At 39.2% G+C, this 24,595-nt stretch overlaps 2 protein-coding genes and 1 long non-coding RNA gene across 3 annotated transcripts in view; 1 reads left to right on the top strand and 2 right to left on the bottom strand.

Annotated features, from left to right (window-relative positions):
• Nucleotides 1–2,326, bottom strand: part of LOC146469801 (uncharacterized) — a 91,463-nt gene extending 89,137 nt beyond the window's left edge. The window contains exon 1 of the long non-coding RNA XR_014867151.1: nt 2,276–2,326. This is a non-coding gene — a long non-coding RNA (uncharacterized LOC146469801). The remainder of the gene's footprint in view (nt 1–2,275) is intronic.
• LOC146469810 (trace amine-associated receptor 5-like) lies at nt 920–24,539 on the top strand. The gene is made up of 2 exons (XM_085122825.1): nt 920–1,057; nt 22,648–24,539. Exon 2 carries the CDS (start codon nt 22,648–22,650, stop codon nt 23,593–23,595), a length of 948 nt encoding a protein of 315 aa, XP_084978951.1. The 5' UTR covers nt 920–1,057; the 3' UTR covers nt 23,596–24,539.
• LOC146469811 (uncharacterized) lies at nt 6,448–15,158 on the bottom strand. The gene is made up of 5 exons (XM_085122815.1): nt 14,790–15,158; nt 13,408–13,471; nt 10,734–10,894; nt 9,989–10,235; nt 6,448–7,951 (listed from the first exon to the last, which is right to left on the bottom strand). The coding sequence occupies exons 1-5, from the start codon at nt 15,156–15,158 to the stop codon at nt 7,860–7,862; spliced, it is 933 nt and encodes a 310-aa protein (XP_084978941.1). The 3' UTR covers nt 6,448–7,859.
• Nucleotides 24,540–24,595: the final 56 nt, after the last annotated feature.

The following is a 24,595-nucleotide window of genomic DNA, read 5'->3' on the forward strand; positions in this document are numbered from 1 at the left end:
TTAGCTTAATTATGGCAAATATTAAGAAAAGGGTGTCAACTCGGGCCAAACATCTGAAGCGGAAGTCACGTAGAGACGCTTGGTCAAAGCTATTCCGTCTTTTCTTAGACAAAAGGATAACTTGAGGTTTTGTTTTATCATCAAGATTAAGAACGATCACTATTACATGATAAAAGATCATGAGGTGAATTGAAAGAGATCAGATCAGGAAACATTATCAAAATCGATTGTTTACGCGAAAGAGGGTAAAACTTTATTTTGAGGAAGTTTTTAACTGTCTAAGCATTAACATTTTAATAGCCAATTCATAAAGAGAAAGGTTATATGAAATAAAAACGTTTTTATCAGCTTGCGTATATATACATAGAATATTCATTCACTACTGGGTTTTTCGACATACATACGCCCTTTATATCAATTACAAACTGTTATTACCCTTACTTACGTACGTGTTTGACTAAAAGTGGAAGGCGACAGCTCTAACGAAAGGCAATGATTAGCATTAGTTGCAAATTAAACAGGTGCAACTGTTTATGAATAATGATTTCGAGTTTGTCTCTACTTTTGCTGCTGAAGCAGGACTTCATATTCTCTGGCTTAGCTTGTTTAGATTCTCATTAATCTGATTTCAAACCACCACAAGATTTAGTAGAGTACATCGAAATACGACTAGTGGTAAGTGCGTCATAGGTAATATCGTATCGTGCCAGCAAGTCTGCTTAATAAAGTCCATTAAACAAACAGCTTGTATCAAGTCCTGTATGATTTTTGCATAGAAAAATTAAAAAGGAACGTATGAAACAAATGTTATACTTCAAAAACGATTAATCCGAGAAATTGTCGCGTAAGTTAATGACAGTTCAGGGCTCGTAAAACTAAAAATAGTCCGACAACTGCTTTATTGTTTATACATATTTATATGGCCAACTCATAACTCGCAGCACACATTCGCAGCTAGAGTTAGCCGTAAATTTTTGTCAGCTTCTTTTCAACTGAATTTTGCAAGCGCCGTTCTGAGTCGAAAAAGAACCACCACTGTTGCTCTACCTACCCTAAGGTAAGCTTTTTTTAAACGAAACCAATCTTGATAGTTGTTACGAAAGTTCAACTGATGCCTTTTCTTTGGCGATGTCCTACCCGTTAACGCTCACCTATTCACACGTGTTAGTACCAGAACCTACAAGCAATGCTGATTTACTGGAAATTACCTCTGGCATGCCTGCGTTTGCCTACACTTTTTGTCGGAATGCAAATATATAGAAGACATTTTCGAAATAATACTAACGCGATGTTGTGTATTGGGATTTATATCCGCTGCATGTTCTGGTGTGTTGATTTACGGATTGTAGTTAAATCAGAATGTATGAAAATCCTCATGACGATTAGACGGGAAGGATAAGTAATTCTTTTACGAATTTATTTTATTTAATTTTTTTTTGTCAAATTTTCCTTAACTCTAGATTTTGGCATAAGGTAGGATTTTATTTCGCACAGTTTAACACGGATAACGGAAGTTGAGTACGGATAAAATTAAAACTCAGTTTAAGGCCTCAAAATATTATTTGTTAATTCTCATTTAATAAAAAATATTGATATTTGAAATTTGCACGGTTCGCACGGTTATCTTTGCACGGTTAGCTTTGTTAGTTAGCTTTGTTCAATGTGTTCAGCTTTACTAAGACTGGTTTCCATATGATCGCAGACGATCGCAGGCGATCGTAGATCGCAGATCGCAGATCGCAGATCGCAAACAATCGCAGACGATCGCAGAGCCGACCGTAGCCATACGTTTTGGTCACAAGCGTGCGTAGGCTGAAGAGCAAACAACATGGCGAACGTGGAAGAGCGGAGATTTTGCTGCAAGCAAATTTACTTCTTCTGTTTGTCATGAAGCGACGTCGTCGTCAGCTCCAAAACCGTGGAAATAAAACATCAGTTTTGGGTTCGATGACGACCGTATGCAGTTCTTATGTTGCGAAATTTGGCTTCTCAGGCCGATAAATTACACTTCTGCCCGATTTTTTTCCCCAAAAGTTGGCCTTTTTGTTCTTGTCATAACTTTAAAATCTTTGCTGTTGCAAAGGTAAACATATTCATAACGTGCAACTTCCTCCATAAATTCCTCGTTACTAACATGTTCAATCTCAGCCATGACGACAACGAAGTGAGTGTTGCTACGTAGACCGTTCCCGCCTACAATCGAAGATACGAGCGTTGAATCGTGGGAGAGAACTCGAAATATTATGGGATGTGTTTCCATCGCGGATCGCAAAACTTTGGTTTCCATATGATTGCACAATCGCAATTGATCGCAGGGGATCGCAGACGATCGCAGGAGATAGAACATGGTTCTATCTTCTGCGATCGTCTGTGATCGCGATCGCAGGATCCCAGACGATCGCAGACCTTATTGCGATCTGCGATCCGTGATCATGTGTAAACCAGCCTTCAAACAGCGATAATTTTAATTATTACGCGGGATGCCCTGAGGGGGCATACCGTGTCTAAAAACGGGTCGATTTCTTTTTTTTTTCTTCCTCGTAACTACAAATCTGTACATTAATTTATTACGCGGGATGCCCTGAGGGGGCATACCGTGTCTAAAAACAGGTCGATTTCTTTTTCCGCGGGATGCCCTGAAGGGGCATACCGTGTCTAAAAACGGGTCGATTTTTTTTTTCTTCCTCGTATCCACAAATGTGTACATTAATTTATTCATTAAACTCTCCCCTCTCCTACTCGGGATGTATTGTCCTGATTGTCTTCAACAAAAGCAGGCCAATCAAAATCCATTCTTGTCGCTTATATTGCGAGGGAGGGGACCCACTCTCCCCTACCTGTGTGACGTCAAAGCATCATTTAATTAACACTGGATTAAACTTGTGTCGCCATATTGTTAACATTTTCTGGACTCAAGTGTGCGTTTTCAAACGGAAATTTCACCATTTTGAAGCAGTAAATCGAAAGAAGAACTTCTAAGAAGCACTCGACATCTAAAACGGTGGAAATTGGAGAGTTCCTGGCGAAGGAATCGTCCTTTCTTTGACAGTCTTAGACCACGATTGCAGACAGAAAAGAGGTCATTGAGAGGCTTACGTTATCGCAATGAAATTCCCGCAATTTCCCTTGAAAGCCTGAGTAGCGTAACACAAGGGAAACAACGTAACGCGATCGTCGTGACTCAAATTATTCCATTAGCAAGGATAGTTTAATAAATCTGCGAAACATACAGTTGGAATAAATGAATCAGCCACGGCATCACGCGTAATGCCAGTATAGCAGGCATCTTGTTTTTTTTTTTTTTTCTTCGTCGTAGCTACAAATCGGTACATTAATTTATTCATTAAACTCACCCCTCTGCTACTAGGGATGTATTGTTCTGATTGTCTTCAACAAAAGAAGGCCAATCAAAATCCTTTTTTCTCGCTTATATCGCGAGGGAGGGGACCCACTCACCCCTACCTGTGTGACGTCAAAGCACCATTTGATTTATTTATCAAATCCGGATTAAATTTGGCGCCATATTGTTAACATGTTCTGGACTCAAGTGTGCCGTTTTCAAACGGAAATTTCACCATTTTGAAGCGGTAAATCAAAAGAATAACTTCTAAGAAGCACTCGACATCTAAAACAGTGGAAATTGGAGAGTTCCTGGCAAAGGAATCGTGCTTTCTTTGACAGTCTTAGACAGACAGAAAAGAGGTCATTGAGAAGCTTACGTTATCGCAATGGAATTCCCGCAATTTCCCTTGAAACCCTGAGTAGTGTAACACAAGGGAAACAACGTAACGCAATCTTCGTGACTGAAACTATTCCATTAGCAAGGATGGTTTTATAAATCTACGAAGCACACAGTTGGAATAAATGAATCAGCCACGGCATCTCGCGTAATGCCAGTATAGCAGGCATCTTGTTAAATTCTCAGCCTCGGATATTGCATTTCTAGCGTTCTGATTGGCTCACTAAATCTCGGTTATCAGCTCATATACCGTAGTTTGACCTCATATGGAAAACGAATGCCCCAGGTGTCGCTATGCTAAATTTTTTTTCGGCGGAAAGCGAAAGTTTCTTCGGAAAAATGTAGAAAAGGAGGAGGACTCTAGTTACAAAAGTTCATCCATGAAATCCGTACGAGTGGCGGCCATAATATTCGTTTCCGTCGCTCGGCACCACTCAGCAAAACATTTGCACGAATGTGCATAGTTCTTACGCTTCTCGATAAGCTTGAAGTTTAAAAACTTGCACTGAATGCTTGTCTCAGTGAGGTTGTACCTCGTACACTTGGACTCGGCTTGCTTTAAGTGTTTTAAAACGTTTGCGAGGAATTCAGTTCAGCATAAAAAAGCCGTCCTTGATCCCTTCCTTCGCTCGGCACCACACAGCAAAACATCTGCGCTTGTTGGATATGAGATTGGTTATAGCCAACTCGGCGCTTCGCGCCTCGTTGGCTATTTACCATCTCATATCCAACGCGCGCTCATGGAATAATTGTTAAATAATTCAAAGGCGGTCAGCTATTGTAAGGTCTCTAAACAGTGCATACTAACCTGAGGTTCGGTTTTTTTTATTCACCAAAAGTGCAAACGTATCCTTCCCCATCCGAGAGGGGATATCCAGGCATATCGGTGTCGGGGAGGTGCGAATATCTTTCTTTCTTTTGTTTTTTTTTTTTTTTTTTTTTTTTTGAAAGCTCACTGACTTAATTGTTTGGATTAAGCAATTTCAAGTTTAGTTTTAACCTGATAGACTTGTTTTGGGTTTAAGAACTAGACTCAGTCCTTTGAACGTCGAGAAAACTTGGGCACCTTCCTTGACCAATGTATAGCAGTTTCATTTTACAGAAAAAGGAAACAACTGTATCTCGTGTTGCCGGAAAACTCTTAAATATCCAGGAAGCCAGAATATTCAGACGAATCAGTTAAAACAGAATTAAGAATATTCATCTGTCTGGCGTAGTTTGTTGTTGAATAAATAGTAAATGAAATTAGTGAATCTATGAAACAGTCTATTATAACTGAAAGTGAACAAATTGAATAATTATAGAAAGAGTAGCTTCTTTGCTTTATGTAGATCCAATGAAAACAAGTATCAACTGAAATTCACTTTTTTTCCTATAGTCGTAAGTTTTACTCATTACTGAAGGGTGCAATGTATTATAGCATACGATATCAATTTCCAGATATCAATAAGTTAAGTAGTACAAAACGTGAATACCTCATTATTTCAATAAATAATATAGTAAGACGACGAAGTCAATCTCCCCTTGCCTTAGCTCACTTGTTAGATCAATACGAATTCCGTCCATTGTGACTCAGTTTTAAATTACTTAGCTAGGTCTAGTCGGTTAATTACTATAATAATATTGTGTTTTTGTTTAGCTTTGTGCTTTTGCAAAAATGTAAGAGTTTATTGTCATGTAAATAAATCTTGATGCTGGTACTCTCAGCTAGCTAGTTAGATCATTATTCAGTCCATTGTGACTCAGAAATGATATTTAATTTTAGCTTGTTTCCTTTATCCAAATGCTGATGCTTTGTTTAGCTTTATGCTTTTGCAAAACTGTAACAGTGCGTTCGATTGACCCTATTCCGAAATAGGAATACATACAATGATGACAAGAAATCCCTCACTGATAAAAAGTTTGGGGAGTTACTGGAGTACGGAGACGGCTCTTAAATTCTTATGTGTCAGCGATAGTTTGCAGAATTGGCCTCACAAATATCTTAAAAGAAAAATTTAACAGCTGTTCAGCTTATACTTATTCCGGAATAAGGTCAATCGAACGCAACGTAAGAGTTTATTGACATGTAAATAAAGTTTGTTGTTGTTGCTATTGTTTACGTTGTCGATTTACAAGCTAATAAGAGTACCTTTTACCCTTGGCTAACAAACCACACCGAATTTCAAGATAATAACTTTGGATTATTTTCGAATTTTCGGGATTGTTTTCATTTTCTACCCTCCCCCTCCCCCCCTCCTCCCTATTTATCTCAGAGACTATCCTGCTGTAGATAATTCGCTATGCAGCGGATTAAATGTACTCCAACCAATACATTTTTTTCCAGTGGGTAAAGTTGTCCGCTCATTCAACAACTTGGGGTAGGTTTCATTGTCATATCGAGTTTTCTGGCTTTAGAAGACGATAAAAATCCCGGTGTAGATAACACACCCGACTCCAAGAAAACGGACTGAAAACTGACATTGCTTGCAATGAAGGGATATGCACTATCCTTACCACAATCTATAATTTGTAATGACGTATATAAAAGATCTCTGTAGTCGCCCCTTTCCTTTTTAATTCCCTTTGCTCTCTAATATGCCCTCCCTTTCCCCTCCCCACCCCCGTTTGGAAGTCTGATGTCTAAATAAATATCCTTTCTCTCTATTAAACTGATTACAAATTAAAACTGATGAAAATAAAATTTTGTTCACATCATTGAAGTTAATTTTCACCTCGCCTTTATTTCCATGATAGATTTTTATAAACAAATTCAACACTGCCGTCCTGTCATTTCGCTAATTTTCCTTTCCCCTTTGTAATCTAGATCTGTCATCAATAAGCGGACATCTTTCGTTGTCGAACGCGTACGCTACAAAATTCCAAAGCCTCAAGATGTTAAATTCATAAGCTTCCTCAAACGAACAGAAAAGATGGATCCCCTAAATATCTCTACACTGTCACCTTTAATTTAAAAGGCAAGCTCTGCTTGCAGTGCCGCCTTTAAGTTCCCTCCTCCTCTAATAAGCCCCCTTTTGGAGGTATCAGGTACATAAAATACAAAAGCAGATCGTAGTATTTAAAAAAGACAAGATATTTAATTTAAAAATAAACCTGTTCATTAATATTTCCGCCATCAGTCGTCACACTTCACGTGGGCATACTACGTTAAATAAGTGAATTTTTATTCGCCTAAGACGTAACTTGCGGCCTTTTAAAACTACTGACATTAAGTAGTACGTTTTTAGTTTTAGTTGTCTATGATAACTTTTACCGTTAATCTTTACCTATGTGTTCAGTGATCACCTGAGTGTTCAACTGAATTTTACTCATGGATGAGGGGGTTAGTTTCTAAAGAAACCGTGGTGCTGCGTCGGTGGGAAATAGAAACGACTGCTTGGTTTATTTGCTTTCCTTAGTTGAACTTTGTTCTAGTTGCCTATGTAAGTTCAACCTATGTCATGTAAAACTGAGCTGAGTAAAATAAATCATCTTGTCTTGTCTTGTCTTGTCTTGTCTTGTCTTGTCTTGTCTTGTCAACAGAGCTGATAACTAAAGGTAAATTGGCCACAGTAAAGAGATTCAAGTGCTGACGTTTCAAGCGTCAGCCTTTGTCACTGGAATATCTTTAGGGTGGCCAATTTACCTTTAGTTATCAACTCTGCTAATACATTAAACCAAACACGAGTTCAAGTGACTCAAACAATCGATTAGAAAGAACAGAACTTTTTAAAAAAAACAGAACTATTTAAAAATAGTTTTTAACAAACAGACAAAGACATTACGAGAAAATGCTAACAACCTTGAATATTTGCGAGGAGCATAGCTTTCTCAAAGTGTGTTGATAGGAAACAAAACAAATAATTGTAAATACTTGCTGTAAAAGTTCTGTTTTTCAAAGAGCTTTAACACCCAAGGATCTAAAAAAAGAACTACTTTATATTAATATTCATCTCAACAGGTTGGACGGCTGGGAGTTAAAGGCTTACCATATATAGCTAGTGTTAAATACTTTTTTCTTTTCTATTTCTTTTTGGTCCCTTAAATAAAAAATAAACCTTACACCAAGTGGAGGAAACGAACAAGAAACTTCAGATAACAACATTCCGCTTCGCGGAGAGCCCACAAAAAATGCAACATTTTATACTATTCTTGAATACTGATATGGTTTGCCTGATCCGGATCCAGACCTCTCGCTATTCTCGACTTGTATGTTAGGAGTTGCTTGTGAACCTAAACCAAAAAAGAATAAAGACAAAATCAGCATTTAATAATTTTCTTGAAATTACCGGAAAATAAACCGGTTCTTTTTTGTCCAATTCCGGGCAGTTGAATGCAAAACGAAGTCTATTTCTCAATGGTTCTCTCACTGCTGATTACGTAATAATTATTCCATGAGCGCGCGTTGGATATGAGATGGTAAATAGCCAACGAGACGCGAAGCGCCGAGTTGGCTATAACCAGTCTCATATCCAAAAGCGCGAATAGAATAATTGTTTTATTAAATTCTCCCCGTTTGGATATTGATGTTTAAGTTTAAAGAATTTTATTTTAAGTAAAAATTTCTTTTTTACCGGCTGTTGAGGTAACTTCCGACCAAAGCACGCAAAAATTCATGATCACATGACACGCACAGCTCCTTGCAAACGGAGTTGAATGAAAAATCGAAAGCGAAGTTGATCAGACACAGCCGGACATCTCAAATTCAAGAAACGTTCAAGTGTACGAGTAAAAACCTTTCTGAGACGAGCATTCAAGTGCTTTTGAAGTTCCAGCTGATCGAGAAGCGTAATAGTAGTGCACATTCGAGCAAATGTTTTGCTGTGTGGTGCCGAGCGAAGGAAGGGATCAAGGACGGTTTTTTTTTTTTGTGCTGAACTGAATTCCTCGCAGACGTTTTAAAACACTTAAGGCAAGCCGAGTCCAAGTGTACGAGGTACAACCTCACTGAGACGAGCATTCAGTGCAAGTTTTTAAACTTCGATCTTATCGAGAAACGTAAGAGCTGTGCACATTTGTGCAAATGTTTTGCTGGCTGAGTGGTGCCGAACGACGGAAACGAACATTATGGCCGCCGCTCGTACGGATTTTATGGATGAACTTTTGTAACTGGACCGGAGTCCTCGTAAATGCGTAGAAACAGAAAGGCAGGCATTAAGCTCTTCTTAAGAAATTTCTTCGATCGGTTTTAACCTCTTGCCGCCAGGATTTGCAAGCCATCCTGAAATTTTTGAAGGTAAACGGTTGTTATTGTTGTTGTTGTTGTTGTTCTTATGTGATCTAAATCGTAAAATCGTGCAATTTTTCAGATTTTAAATGAAACTTCGGAGATACGTACCATTAAATAGTTTCATGCCGAACTTTGTGGCTTTTGCTGTTGTCATTGTCTGGTATTTCTTTCCTTTCCTTTTTCTTTTCTCCATTTTTCTGAAGAAACTTTCGCTTCCCGCCGAAAAAAGTTTTTAGCTTAGCGACACCTGGGGCAATCGTTTTCCATATAAGGTCAAATTACGGTATGTGAGCTGACAACCGGGATTTAGTGAGCCAATCACAACGCTAGAAATGCAATATTCGAGGCTGAGAATTTAATAATCTTTGATAGTCATCGATTCAACGCGCGAACTTTATTGTTGGACCTCTAACTGTTTGGTTTTTAAACCAGAAAATTTCTGCCGCCGTTAAAACCAGCGCAAGCAACATTTTATTGCTCCAATATTGATCGGCACGTAGAACGTACCGAACCACATACTAAGCTAATACATAACCGTGCTAGTTTGTAGAGAAACTGTGGTATATAACCGTGTTAGTTTCTAAAGAAACTGTGGTACTGCGTCAGTGGCGAGTAGAAACGAATGCAAGGTTTATCAACAGAATTGATAAATATAGGTTAATAGCCCATTTTACAGTTATGCTTAGTGACCTGGTCTTGGATTCTAAGCGAGGCTGGGGGTGACCTTGTTTTGATACAAACCTCACTGCTTTTCATATGTAGATCACGCTGTTCTTATGCTAACTAGTTGCATTTACATATTAAAAGCAGTGAGGTTTGTATCAAAACAAGGTCACCCCCAGCCTCGCTTCCAATCCAAGACCAGTTCACTAAACACACAACTGTAAAATGGCCTATAGGTGGATTGCATTTCCGCCAGGTTGGTGTGCAAAACAAAAGAAAATTTGTTCATACATGCAGTATGCATAAGAATGGAAGCTAGTACACCAACATGGCCACCATGACGTCACATACATGCAAACCATCAGTTGGCCACTTACCGGAACTGCCTTGCGCACCTGATCGATCGCTTACAACTCGGCCCATTCCCGGCTCTGTCTCCTCTTCAGCAGTATCATCATTGGCTAATTCAGCGGAAACACGTAACGCCAGATAATTAGCAAGAGCTCTGTAGATCTGCTGACTCAGAACTGGGTCCATAGAAGGCTGGGCACAGGGCGGTACTGTAGTTATTATGACTGGAAAGTCGATATCTGTGTTGAAAGCTCTAGCCACACGCACAACAAACTGAAACGAAAATTCAAAACATGAATATTCTAAAAGAGAAAATCAGTCTGGTTAACTAATACATAATACATAGCTTTCTTCTGGGTTCCTTCGAAGCCTTTCCACTTGCGGGACAGTAATTTAGTACTTTTATAACGATAACATTTTGTCGCAACAAATTTTCGCGAATTTCACGAGTTTGTTAACATCTGCTTTACTTAGACCAGCATCTTTGTTTCTTAATGCGAGGAACTGCGGGAAACGCAGAAATTTGACGTATAAAAGACATTTTCTTTCATAACAATGTTTATTTTGAGGTCTTTAAAATGTACTCAAGAATTCATCAATTTCTTACACCAATCAGGAACTTAAAAAAACAGTGACGCTATTGTGATCGCCTTTGCTTATAGATCATCAGTCGGTTTTTGACTAGGAGAGCGGTATTTTTTCGTTAACTGGGAGAATCGTATCAACCATACATCCGAATTGGTGATATAAATTAAATATTCCTATAGTTACCCTTATTTTATAGGAGATATCGATGCAGCCGAATCCCTCTGTCGTAGGCTGAACTGAAGGAATGGTGAACGACTCAAACTGAATATCGCTCTCCTCCTCCGGGGCAAGTCCACGCTCGTCCTTGACGACGTACAGCTTCTCTGTCACTATGCGTTTGGTATCTAAATTGAATAGATCACGGGTTCTTCTTTTAGAATGAGACAGTAACTGTGAAATACTATAAATCTGTGATACCATGTAAAACTTTGTGTTCGTCTTGCTCCGCCACGACTAGCTGTAGTTATTTGCGGGGCAAGCAAGCCACAATATGATATATTAATTTGCCGACCGGTTGGCCCAGTTGGTAGAGCACCGGGCTCCCGTGCGGGAGGTCGCGGGTTCAAACCCCGACCGGACCAACACTCAGGGTCTTTAAATAACTGAGGAGAAAGTGCTGCCTTTGTAATGACATCTGCAAATGGTTAGACTTTCTAGTCTTCTCGGATAAGGACGATAAATCGTAGGTCCCGTCTCACAACCCTTGTTCACGATAACTTTGTGGGAGGTTAAAGAACCCACACAGTGTTCGCAAGAGTGGGGGACGTAGTTCCCGGTGTTGTGGTCTGGCCTTCTATCTTTCACACTCATGCTTGGGTTAAGTGGGTGGGTGGGTGAGATCTAACATGGACCGATAGCGGCTGCCAGAGGCGCCTTCATATAAGATCACATGCTGACGTCCGATCTCACTCCATAGAAATGTAAACCGCCATAAGACTTGGTGATGTGTGCGGATATAAGAATTCATTCATTCATTCATTCATATTATGAAATAAACAATGACTGATTGATACAACCAGAGAAGTAAGGATTTTTCAATTGCCTGTAGAGTGTAATTTCACTTTTGCCTTGGTTTTGCTCCGTAATTGATTTAGAAAACTCGCGACACTTTCTTAACCAATGGGAAGCCAAACCAAAACTAATCGTGACATGGTCGCATGCGTTTTCTCGCGCTTGGCGCCTGTATTTGCTTCCAGCTCTGATTGGTCTATTGTGCTGTTGACGTTCTTTGTGATTGGCCAAAGTAATTATTTTGGGTTTGGTTTTACGACACTCAATAGACCCTTCTTCAAAATGGCGGCAACCGATTTGAATGAGTAAAAATTGAACTGAATGAAAAACTGATACCAGCACTGGAAAAAGCACCTTTACTTTAGTGAACTTGCAAAGTTTCAGCACATTAGGTGTTATATCAGCTTAGGAAATGTAAGATGAAAGTGGACATATTTACACACGTTTGTATAACTGGTGGTATACGTCATACCCCCAGTCATACAAACATCTGTAAATTTTTTATTTTTCAACTTACATTTTCTCAGCTGATATTACACCTGATATGCTGAAACTTTGCAGGGTTACTAAAGTAAAAAAAATGCTCATTCTAGTGCTGGTATACGTTTTAATTTTAACTTAATTGAATTTTCGGCCGCCATTTTGGAGAAGGGCCTATTAAACACCGCTCTCAAGTCAGCTACAATTTCTTTATCTGTGGCCTTTTATACTGGCGGTGTGACAGGTAGAAAAATAGATCAAATGCGTCAAATTTAAGACCCAATGATGATCAGCGTCTTATTTCTCCGTTCAATACAACTACTTAATAAAATACGCAGGTCGTGAGAATATAAGAAATGATCAACAAAGATAAACCGTCTTGTTGTGAACAACGAATTCTCCCAACCACTACTATAGGAAATGTATAGAGAACGGTGAGCAGAATAGACATCTTGATGCTGGTGCTTAAAGGTTAATGCTCCAAGCGGACGTTCACAGTTCAAGTTCGAAAAAAAGTGCCTAATTGGCCTGCCAAATTTTCGCGGGTAAAATTATCACGTGTCATCAAACCTGTATTAAAACTGACGCTTGAAGCACACAGCATCCAATATACACAGAAGAATAGTTTTATCGCCAAAACAGCCACTTACCCACTCCTACACTACGAGAACTGTCTTGTTGGTCTCAAGGATAGTGATAAATCAAAGCGGCGACAACCACAAGCGCGTGTGACAATCGCCTGATTCCGAGCTTTGCGTCCTTTCGAACGAGTTGATTTTTTAGCGAATTCCCGTGTTTCGCCCGTCCTGCTATTCCTAAGAGAAATGCGTTACTACCGCGAGTCTGCCCTGCTCCCGAACGGGGACTAAACACTGTTAGGTGTCCTGGAAATGTTCTTGCCACGTTTTGCAGTTAAATTGGACGGCGGGGCCTCAGACGGCTGCAGTTTCACTTGAGCTTGGGAAATGCGAATTTCACAGGATGAAGGTTCAGAGTAAGATGTCATTACGGCGGGATTGGTAAAGCCGAAAACTGCATTTTGTTCAGTGTTTTCCCGGATAAGGACGAAATTAAGGACGATGCCTCCGTTTGCTATTGCGCACACGTTTTGCGCATCTCGTGCCTGCTAAAACAGAGATAATTTGCGCGTTTTATAACTGCGAGGGAAAAGCAGATCTTGGCAAGGGTTATTTGAATCCCAGAGAAACTTAGGGGTAATCGCAGCATTTTTCAGAAATAATTAAGCTTCAATTTGGGGAAAAAATGTCATACATTGTTTTATATTTAGCCCTTTTTAGAATTATTGCTGGTTAATGATCTGTAGCTGCTAAATGAACCAGCGCTCACTACAAGACCATTTTATTACTGGAGTCTCCATAAGATACCCTCTGTACGGGAATTAAAACAGCCCGTCCCAGCTTGACACAGTTCTAAAAGGAAAAATGACACGACAATAAGGAACGACAACAAAGTAAAATGAAACGCCGAAGGAAACATACGAACGAACCTTATCGGTGATTCTCCATGTAAAATCCAGAAACGCAACGATACGACGACCAAAATGCAGAAGCAACAAAGAAACGTAAATCGCCAAGTACAAACACTAGAAAATGAAATTTACATCGACGCTAAACTAAATTTATACAAAAAAGAGCTAAATTCCATGACGCACGTGACAACGAGATAATACAACAAAGAAAAAGAAAAATAACTAAAGAAATTTACACTAAGCGCGGTAACATGCCGGCCCCGAAAGGCGCACGCAATATGGTAACCCTTTCCAAACAAAATTAACAAAGACCAGAAACCACTTTAAACTGTACGAAGTCACTTAGAAGTTAATTAGACTGTTCTTGCCAAAGTTCAGTCAAGTCTTTCTTTACGCTTACAATGCTGAGACACCTTCTAAGAGGCATAACTTGCGGATATCACGCCGCAAGATCGAAGTCGCCGTTTTGACAGTGACTTGTCGAACAGTTCCATGACGCTCATGAAATACTTCCTGCACAATTCCCTTTGGCCAGTGTCCACGTGGAGAATTTTTTGCCAGCCACAAGAACTAGATCTCCAACTGCTAGATTTGGACGCGGGCGGAGCCATTTCTGCTTGACTTGAAGCGCCGGAAAGTACTCAAGTATCCATCGTTTCCAGAATATGTCCGCCAGATACTGGGCTTGTTTCCAGCGTTTACTTCAATAGATGTCGACAGCGTCTGATTCTCCAGGAGGAAAACATACGTTTGGCCGCAAGAGGAGTAGTTTACTTGGAGTGAGAGGCTCAGGATCGTTCGAATCAATTGTTAGGGTAGGGTGAGAGGACGGTCATTTAATATCTTCTCAACTTCTGCCATACGGGTTAGTAAGGTTTCATCATCCACGATCTGAGAACCCAAAAGCGAACGGAGAATCTTTCGAATTGAGCGTATCATTCGTTCCCAGACACCACCAGCGTGGCTTGCATGTGCAGGATTGAAGTTCCACCTTATCCCACGTCCCCTTAGACAGTTGTTAATTCGATCAAGATTCCAATGCTCCAAAGCAGTCTTGATTTCGGTCTCTGCACCCCTAAAATTAGTTCCGCTGTCGCTGAAAACTTCGATCAGCGAACCCCGTCTACTAACAAATCTTGTGAAAACTTGGATAAATAAATCAGTTGTGAGGTCGTGAGCAATCTCAATGTGCACGGACCGAATTGTCAAACAGGTAATACAAATCCGTATCTCTTAACTTGACTGCGTCTTGACTTTACCAACATTGGACTAAAGTAGTCCACACCAATGGAGGAAAAGGGGGGAACACAAGGCGTGACTCTTGCACTGGGTAAAGGAGCCATAATCTGCCCATACGGCTTAGCTTTCCACAAGCGACACTTCAGGCATTTTCCAATCACACGCCGTACAGCCGCATGTCCTCTAAGGATCCAGAACTTCTGTCTTATACTGGCTAGTACTTGACCGGCTCCTACGTAGCCTTCTCTTTCGTGGCAGTCTCTGATGATCAAATCAGTGCACAAAATCGCATCAGGCAGCAAGTCTCTTTCATGTGAACAGATACCATAATAGTCAGTAAAATCTCCTCCACTACAGAACTTATGGGGAATCTTGTACGAGTGCGGCATTGTTGGAGCGATGGAAAAGAAACCTTAAAAATGATAGTATCAGTCAGATGAAAAAGAAACGTTGTTTTAGCTAAAGCACTTACGCTATACCCAGAACTGCCCCAAAAAAAAGGCTTCAGTGTCGCGCAATGCATATCTTTCCACGCGTAACCCAAACTATCCCACAATCCTCCACTAGTGCCAGTCCTCCCAGAGTTTGTGGAGTGAGGGAATACAATGAAAATAATAATGATACCGTGAACACTAATTTCCACAAATTACCATAGACGTGTTTGAACATTGGTTTGAAAACTGAAGAAAGCTAAAGGAAGCGAGGCATCTGTTCTTGTTTTGACATATTACTGAGAGACCTCATATCATTCCCGGCACACATCTTAATAAATGTATGTTTTGCACAGTTTGCTAGTCGATCAGCAAACGCCATCACTGAAAAATGTTCATCACAATGCACGTCCTGCCATTTAAAAGAAACAATGGAAAAACCATTGTGGTGTGCTATTCTTTATGCATAATGAAACGTTTTTTAGCCTCCGAGGCAAAAGATTAAAACTGCGGCGAAGAAAATATTATTTTTTTTCTCTGATCGGGGTGATCTGCCCCGTTTGCAACGTCTTACATGCTTGGTCGAGGGGACAAAAAGCGAACAACAGGACAATGTTCCCAGCCTATAAAAAAGAAAAGAAAAGAAACAATGCGGCTGTAAGGGTTCAGTGAAAATAGAACTTTTGAAAATTGCAGCTCGCCTGAAACGAATGATTACAAATATCGAGATCCTCGTTGCTTTTTCATGTGTTTTAATAGAGCTACAAAGAATTTTTTACTGAAAAGGACAGACAAAAACCTATTTTTATTTGAGCCTCACTGTAATTAGAGCAAGAATTTGAATTCCCAGTAGACCGAAAATGTAAAAATGACAAGTACCCCGTGATCGTCATTTTCCATATACGTAGATGTTTCTCGTAAAATTCACAAAGTTATTGGTGATTGCTTGATGTCATCTTTCTAAAACAACAACCGCTTGTAAAAATTCAGTGATAAACGCATAATATTAATCAACTTTCTTGAAGTAAATTTTCTGTACTTTCAGTACCATTCAGTTCGTCACACAAAAGTTCAATAACCCAACGTTCAAACGTGAAAACTAATTAAGAGTGGGAACCTTCCCAATAAATTGCCAAAAAAATTAAAACCTCTTACTGTAAAAACATTATTAATGTCAAAACAGTGGAAGCAATTTTGAGACAAATTAAAGGTTGCGACCAAAATACATCGGTAAGGTAAAACCCACACACTTAAAGGCTTGAGCTAATGGCAAAAAAGGGTTTCAACTCGGACCAGAATGTAAGTGCTTCCCTAATTGAAACATCTGAAGCGGAAGTCACGTAGAGACGCGCGGCTACAGCTATTGTGTCTCTTCACCAACGTAGGCAAAAGGATAACTATACCTTCGGTTTCTATTTTATTTTTCAACATTACAAACGAACGCTATTAAATAAAATAAAAAAATAGATAAACTAACAGGTATCGTACGGGAAAACTTATCGTTACCAGCTGTTTACGTGCCAGAGAGTACCATATGATCTTGTCGGAGGCTCAACTGTTTGGTAGTAATCACTATTAGCAACAGTCAATTCACAGAATGCAAGGTGATACGGAATGAAGGGTGTCAACTCGGGCCATAAAGTTAATGCTTCCTTGAAACATCTGAAGCAGGAGTCAAGTAGAGACGGTCGGCCGAAGCTGCCCTTTCTTTTCGTAGGAGTCGTAGGCAACAGATCGGATTGCTGTTGATTCTCTTTTTCTCTTTTTTGTAAATTTATATTCGCGATTACAAACGAACACTATTAAATGATAAAAGAAATTATCACTATTAGAAATAGTCAATAGGAGATACGACATAAAAAAGTTTTTATCGCCTAGCAAAATATGTCTAAATAAATTGTTAACCCACTACTTGTTTTTTCGGGATACATACTTCCTTTGTATAAATTACAAACTGTTATTAACCTTACTGACGCTATTTGTTGATGGAAAGCGGTAAGCCAACGTTCTAGAGAAAGGCGATAATTAGCAGCAACAAATTAAACAGGTGCACCTGTTCATGAATTACGGTTTGGAGTTTGTCTCTACTTTTGCCGCTGAAGCCGGACTTCACATTCTCTGGCTCAGCTTGTTAAGATTCTGATTGATCTGAGTCCAGACTGCCACGAAATTTAGTAGAGTACATCGAAATACGACTACCGTTGTATCATAGGCAACTTTGCATCGTGCCAGCAAGTCTGCTTAATAGAGTCCATTAAACAAACAGTTGATATGAGACAAAAGTTATACTTCATAAACGATCAATCCCAGAAATTGTCGCGTAAGTTATTGACAGTTGGCTCGAAAAACTAAATATAGTCCGACAACTGCTTTATTGTTTATACATATTTATATGGCCAACTCATAACTCGCAGCACACATTCGCAGCTAATGTTGGCTCTAAATGTATTTTCAGCTTCTTTTAACTGAATCAATTTGAAAGCGCCGTTCTGTGTCGATAAAGAACCACCACTGTTGATCTACCTACCCTGACATTATGCAAAAAGAGGGTAAAACTTTATTTTGAGAAAGTTTTTAATTAACTGAGTATTAACATTTTAATAGTCAATTCATAAAGAGAAAGGTTATATGAAATAAAAACGTTTCCATCAGGTTGCATATATGTACATAGAATATTAATTCATTACTGGGTTTTTCGGCATACATACGTCGTTTATATCAATTACAAACTGCTATTAGTACCCTTACTAACGTAGGTGTTTGACTAAAAGTGAAAGGCGACAGTTCTAACGAAAGGCGATGATTAGCAGTAGTTACAAATTAAACAGGTGCACCTGTTTATGAATAACGGTTTGGAATCTGTCTCTACTTTTGCTGCTGAAGCCGGACTTTATAATCTCTGGTTTAGCTTGTTTAGATTCTGATTAATCTGATTCCACCACGAGATTTAGCAGAGTACATCGAAATACGACTACCTATGTTTCATAGGCAATTTCGCATCGTGCCCGGCAAGTCTGCTTAATAGAGTCCATTAAACAAACAGTTGGTATGAGACAAACGTTATACTTCATAAACGATTAATCTCAGTAATTGTCGCGTAAGTTATCAGTTGACAGTTGGCTCGTTAAACTTAATATAATTCGACAAGTGCTTTATTGTTAATGACATATTTATATGGCCAACTCATAACTCGCAGCACACATTCGCAGCTAGAGTTAGCCGTAAATTTTTGTCAGCTTCTTTTCAACTGAATCTTGCAAGCGCCGTTCTGTGTCGATAAAGAACCCTAAGGTAAGCTTTTTTTAAACGAAACCAATCTTGATAGTAGTTACGAAAGTTCAAGTGATGCCTTTTCTTTGGCGATGTACTACCCGGTAACGCTCACCTATTCACACGCGTTAGTAACAGAACCTTCAAGCAATGCTGGCTTACTGTGAAATTAACTCCGGCATGCCTGCGTTTGTCTTCTCTTTTTATCGGGATGGAAATATATAGAAGATATTTCCGAAATAATACTAACATGATGTTGTTTATATGGGATTTATATCAGCTGTCCTGGTGTCTTTGTTTACGGATTGTAGTTAAATCAAAATGTATAAAAATTTTTATGACGATTAAACGGGAAAGATACGTAATTCTTTTACGAAGTTATTTTTTTTGTCAAATTTTCCTTAACTCTAGATTTAAGCATAAAGTAGGATTTTATTTCGCACAGTTTAACACGAATGAAATAAGTTGAGTACAGATAAAATTAAAACCCAATTTAAGGCCTCAAAATATTATTGGTTAATTCTCCTTTCAAAAAAAAAAAGAAAAAATATTAATATCTGGAATTTGCACGGTTTGCACGGTTATCTTTTCACGGTTAGCTTTGTTAGTTAGCTTTGTTCCATGTGTCCAACTTTACTAAAACTGGTTTCCATATGATCGCAGACGATCGCAGGCGATCCTAGATCGCAGATCGCAGATCGCAAAAAAAGCTGTTTTCATATAATCGCAACGATCGCAGAGCCGACCGTAGCCATACGTTTTGGTCACACCCGTGCGCCGGGTGGAAGAACAAACAACATGGCGAACGTGGAAGAGCGGAGATTTTGCTGCAAGCAAATTTACTTCTTCTGTTTGTCATGAAGCGACGTCGTCGTTAGCTCCAAAGCCGTGGAAAAAAAAACATCAGTTTTGGATTCGATAACGACCGTACGCTGTTCTCATCTTGCGAAATTTGTCCTCCGCTTCCCAGGCCGATAAATTAAACGTCTGCCCGATTTTTGTCCAAAAATTGGCCTTTTTGTTCTTGTCTTTAAAATCTTTGCTGTTGCAATGGTAAACACATTCATAACGTGCAACTTCCTCCATAAATTCCTCCTTACTAACATGTTCAATCTCAGCCATGACGACAACGAAATGAGCGTTGCTACTCAAGTGTATTAAGGCTTGACAAACCTAATTGTTATGCACATTTTTATTTGGAGGGGAAGCATTTGTCCGATCTCTGTGAAACTTGGCAAACAGTTTACTATCGGTGTCCTTATTAATTTTCCAAAATTTGCTGTATCAGATTCTAGTCACGTGACCTGAAAACGACATATATATCGCTTAAAATCTATTCAAAAATGGGGAACAAAAAGCTACATTATATCAATCTTGATTGTTGCTTACTTGATGAGCCCTTCTAAGGGCTTTATCACCCCGCCTTTTAATGATGTCCACATCTTAAGAGTAACGGCCAATTAAGGAAAATGGGTCACGTGACATGATAAATGTCCAAATATCTTAAAACATAAATAACGGGTACCATCTTAAAAGGCGGAATTAGGTTGGCACAGTTATACTAAACATTTTAATGGCAAACGTTTTCAAAATTTTGGAGTATAAATGTTCCTCATTTTCAAAAACAAGTTATGTGACGTCATCGACCAAGGAATGTCACGTGACACTTAGGAAGACTTCCGTTTGGTCAAGAAAGTCAGGCAGTTTAAGGAATGAATTTCCTCTATAGTTTAAATTCTTTTCTCGACAGAGAATAGAGGTTCCTCAAAATCTTTGCTGGGGGTCTTTGAAGGACAAATAACCAAGCCTTAAAGTACTTGAGTACGTGGACCGTTTCTACAATCGAACACACGAGCGTTGAATCGTGGGAGAGAACTTGAAATATTATGGGATGTGTTTCGATCGCGGATCGCAAAAACTTCGGTTTCCGTATGATCGCACAATCGCAACTCCGCAATTGATCGCAGGGGATCGGATCGCAGATGATCGCAGACTATCGCAGGAAATAGAAAATGGTTCTTTCTTCTGCGATCGTCTGCGATCGCAATCGCAAGTTTAGCAGACGATCGCAAAAGTATGTTTTCATATGATCGCAGATGATCGCAGAGCTTATTGCGATCTGCGATCAGCGATCATATGGAAACCAGCCTTAAAACAGCGATAATTTTAAATAATTCAAATTCAAAGGCGGTCAGCCATTGTAAGGTCTCTAGCTCAGAAACGACATGGTGTGAATCGACTACGAAAATTTTCAATTTGTTTGGGGTTGCCTTACCCGAAAAAATGCCGAAAAGTTTGTTTATCCAAAAACAAAGTTTCCTTCTCGCGTAAACCGGGAAATATTTAGCGCGAAAACAAAAAGAATCAGAAACATATGTTGCTTACTCATGAAAAAAGTTGCCACGACAAATGATTCGTTTTTGCGAGAACGGAGAAAGATTCAGTTTACGTAAAACAAAAGTTTCCTCAATGTGTTGTCAGGTTTACCAAAGACTGAACTAGCGTTAGACTTAATTCTATTGGTTGATCTCTGAAGGTGGATTTCCACGTGAGTAAAGACGTTTGTTTAAATAAAGTAAGAAGCGATGTTGGTGAGCCGCGTGCGTAAACGTAAAAAGTTGAACAACGCTCAACTTTTTACGCTTAAGGTGGATTTCCATTGTCGCGTAAATTTTACGTGCGTACAGACGTGAATTTAGCTGGCTTTACGTACGTAAATAGAATAAAAAGGGATGTATGAGCCGCGTGCGTAAACGTAAAAAGTTGAACAGCATTCAACTTTTTACGTTTACGCACGCGGCTCATACATCGCTTCTTATTTTGTTTACGTACGTAAAGCCAGCTAAATTCACGTCTGTACACACGTAAAATTTACGTAACAGTGGAAATCCACCTTTACGCAAGCCGTTGATAAATCGCTTCTTGAGGTAGATTTCCACTGTGTTGTAAACTTTTGCGTGCCTACAGATATAAATTTAGTTGGCTTTACGTGCGTAATCACAATAAGATGCGATGTGTGAGCAACGTGCATAAACGTAAAAAGTCGAGCGTTGTTCAACTTTTTTATGTTTATAAACGCCGTTTATATGTCGCTTCTTATTTTGTTTACGTACCTAAAGCCAGCTAAATTTGCGTCGGTACGCACGTAAAATTTACGCGACAGTGGAAATCCACCTTTACAAGGAGAAAACGAAACAACAGAATTTAACCAAAAGGCCCATCGGATCGGTTTGCTCTTTAGAAGAGGGCACAGAATTGAGTCAACGAAGTGTGTGCCCTTGCTAGCATTTATCATTGGTTTATATTGCATACTTCATATCTGTGACCCGAATGAAATACTGATGAAATGTATTGTCGCATTTTGCCCTATACGCGTTTTCTGCAGGAAAAGGTCCCAGCTTAGATATTGTTTTTCTTTCAAAGACTATATTTGGTTGATACACCCCTTTAAAACGATCGACAAATCAAAGCGTTAATATTTTTGTCTTTGTACAATCGTCAGTGAGCCGTTGTGCAGTTCGCACTTTAATACTCAGTGTTACAGATTACTGACATGAAAGCAATGGAAGGTTTAGTTACCAGTCATCTCACCTAAACCGAGCTCCTGAATCTTTCTTTCATAGGAATAACTAGTTTACAGTTTACCATCTCCAAACGTTCCTGCTGAGTCTGTGCAAAACTAAAACTGCTTCTGAATAAATTGATCTATTTATGAAACGCAGAAATAAGTCACAACAAATTCTCACACGGTCAACTTGCTTGTACGAAATCGCAACCGGGAGCAATAAGTACATTGCACGCGGTTATATTCGCACGATGAAATTTTTTTACAAAAAAAAAAAAAACAACAACAACAACAAGATAGCACCAATATAAAACTGAATTTTACACATACTTAACAAAGGTCAACCAAATAACACAACTTTTTCTGAATGTGTTCTTCAAATTTGTGTCTCAAAAGCAATCAATAGTAATAATAAGGTTGGGAATCGTGGTACGGTAATTTATAGTGAGAGCCAGCGGCTTTTTGCAGTAAACGGCCGTGTGACGACGACCAAAAACTACTACTTGTATGGCAACGATATATAATATATATTTTAACGAAAACTTTGTGCTTTATCGGTCTTTATCCTTCTATAGTTCTGATGCAATTTCTTTCCTTCGATTCCTTCTACAGATGGTTAATTCTTCGAATCAGCAAAACGGAACACAAAATGAAACAAGTTTCCTGGAGATCTCTTCATCTGAGTGCATTGCCTGGCTTACAGTATTCATGACCGAGTCTGTTGCTATAGTAACACTTAATATCCTTACAATTATTGTTTTTATTAAAACCCGTGGTCTTCGTAAGCGCTCCATGTACCTGGTGATCAACCTGGCAGTTGCAGATATGTTCGTTGGAGGATATGTGGGAGCGTTGAGTTTCTTTGAGACCGGAGTTGGTTGTAACTTTTGGCAGCACAACTTGTCTTATTTTGGACTCGGGCGTAATGTAATATATGCCTTGTACTACACGTTTATGTTAACCTCTATAACAAACCTCGCTGCTATTTCTTTGGAACGGTTGCACGCCACGTTTCGTCCATTCAAGCATCGCCTCCTCAAAAAGTGGGTATTTGGAAGAGGTGTTGCACTCATTTGGGTCACAGCTGGACTATATTCAATTGCACTCGAAGGTATTTTGAAACTGAACCTATTCAGCTATTGGAATGTATCTTTCCCTTCTTTCATTTCTATTTGCCTATTTTTTATCTTTGTTTCCTATGTGTCCATTGCTGTTAAAATTAATTGTGGAGCCCGCCCTCAGCATCATGGTGCAGCAAGCAGAGAGCAAAAACTGACCAAGACATTGTTCATTATAACTGTGGTATCATTAATGTTGTTCCTGCCATTTGTTTTTTGGTCTTATTTTATCAAGCTTCATCTTTCACTTTTTGCTTCCCTTTCTTTTTCAACGCGTTTTCGTTTATTTTATTCCTTTTTATTTTTATATTATGCAAACTCACTTGTTAATCCAATATTATACGCGTTTAGAATACCAGAGTTCAAAAGAGCTCTGGTTTCACTTTTCCGTTGTAGATCCCAGCCTGCAGCAGTTCAGGACTTCCCTCTTGGTGTCATGTAAGCCCCAAAGCTATACTCGGGCCACTGCAGGCGACACTACTGACAATTAAAGGAACGTTGCTGTAATTGACACTGAGACGGCGATGCAACTAATCGTTGAGCTTTATTGGCCTTGCGCTGGAATTCGAACGCATCTACTCTTGAAATTGAAATTCTGGCGAAGGCCAAGAACGGTGAATTGTTGAAGAGTTGAGGAAATGATGATGATGGTAATTGTTCGAAAATGTTTTCCAGAACACAGCCAAAAAAATTAATCGAGCGTAGAAGGATAAGAAGTCTTGTTCAAATCGATCTGACGAAGAGTGTTGATAACAAGAAAATTATAATGAGTGGTAGAGGCGCCAAAAACTTTAAGTACAAGTAAAGGCGACTAAAATATGCAACGCCGGGGGAACGCGTGATAAGCATAATAAGCAAGAAAAATCTAAAGTATAACGGATGTTCACGTTTGAATCCTACAGTTGCCAATGCAGAGGCAACCGAACCAGTTGCCTAGGTAACTGACTTTCCAAGTTCGGCTTATTATAGATATTTAAGGCATTAGGCAAAACATACCGTAAAACTTAAAACACAGAAGGAAATATTTCGACTATCGGCAGCTATGGCGCGTCTGCGTGTGAGAACGAGTAGAAAATTTCATGGTCTTGTTTTCAGAATGATCTCGTGTGTCAAATTCAATCTAGCTGCGGAATGTTAGAAGTGCTTGAATTGTATTTCTTATTTGTTTACGTTTCAGCGATTATTAGAAGAGCAAATTGCGAGGAAATTTAGATAGGAAAACATTTGGAAAACATTCGCGTCCTTATGGCTCAGGGTGTGAAAGCAAAACTAGTTTTTGTCCATTAAGTTATTGCGCCAAAAATAAAAAAAAGAAATGTTATCGGTTAACAGCCTCAGCTTAACAAGTGTGCAACAAACCGAACGTATCTAAACAGTGCGTACTAACCTGAGGTTCGGGGTTTTTTTATTCACCAAAAGTGCAAATGTAGCCTTCCCCCACC

Source organism: Pavona decussata, unplaced genomic scaffold, assembly GCF_977016875.1.
Source record: "Pavona decussata unplaced genomic scaffold, jaPavDecu1.1 SCAFFOLD_117, whole genome shotgun sequence".
In the NCBI taxonomy this organism is placed as follows: Eukaryota; Metazoa; Cnidaria; class Anthozoa; order Scleractinia; family Agariciidae; genus Pavona; species Pavona decussata.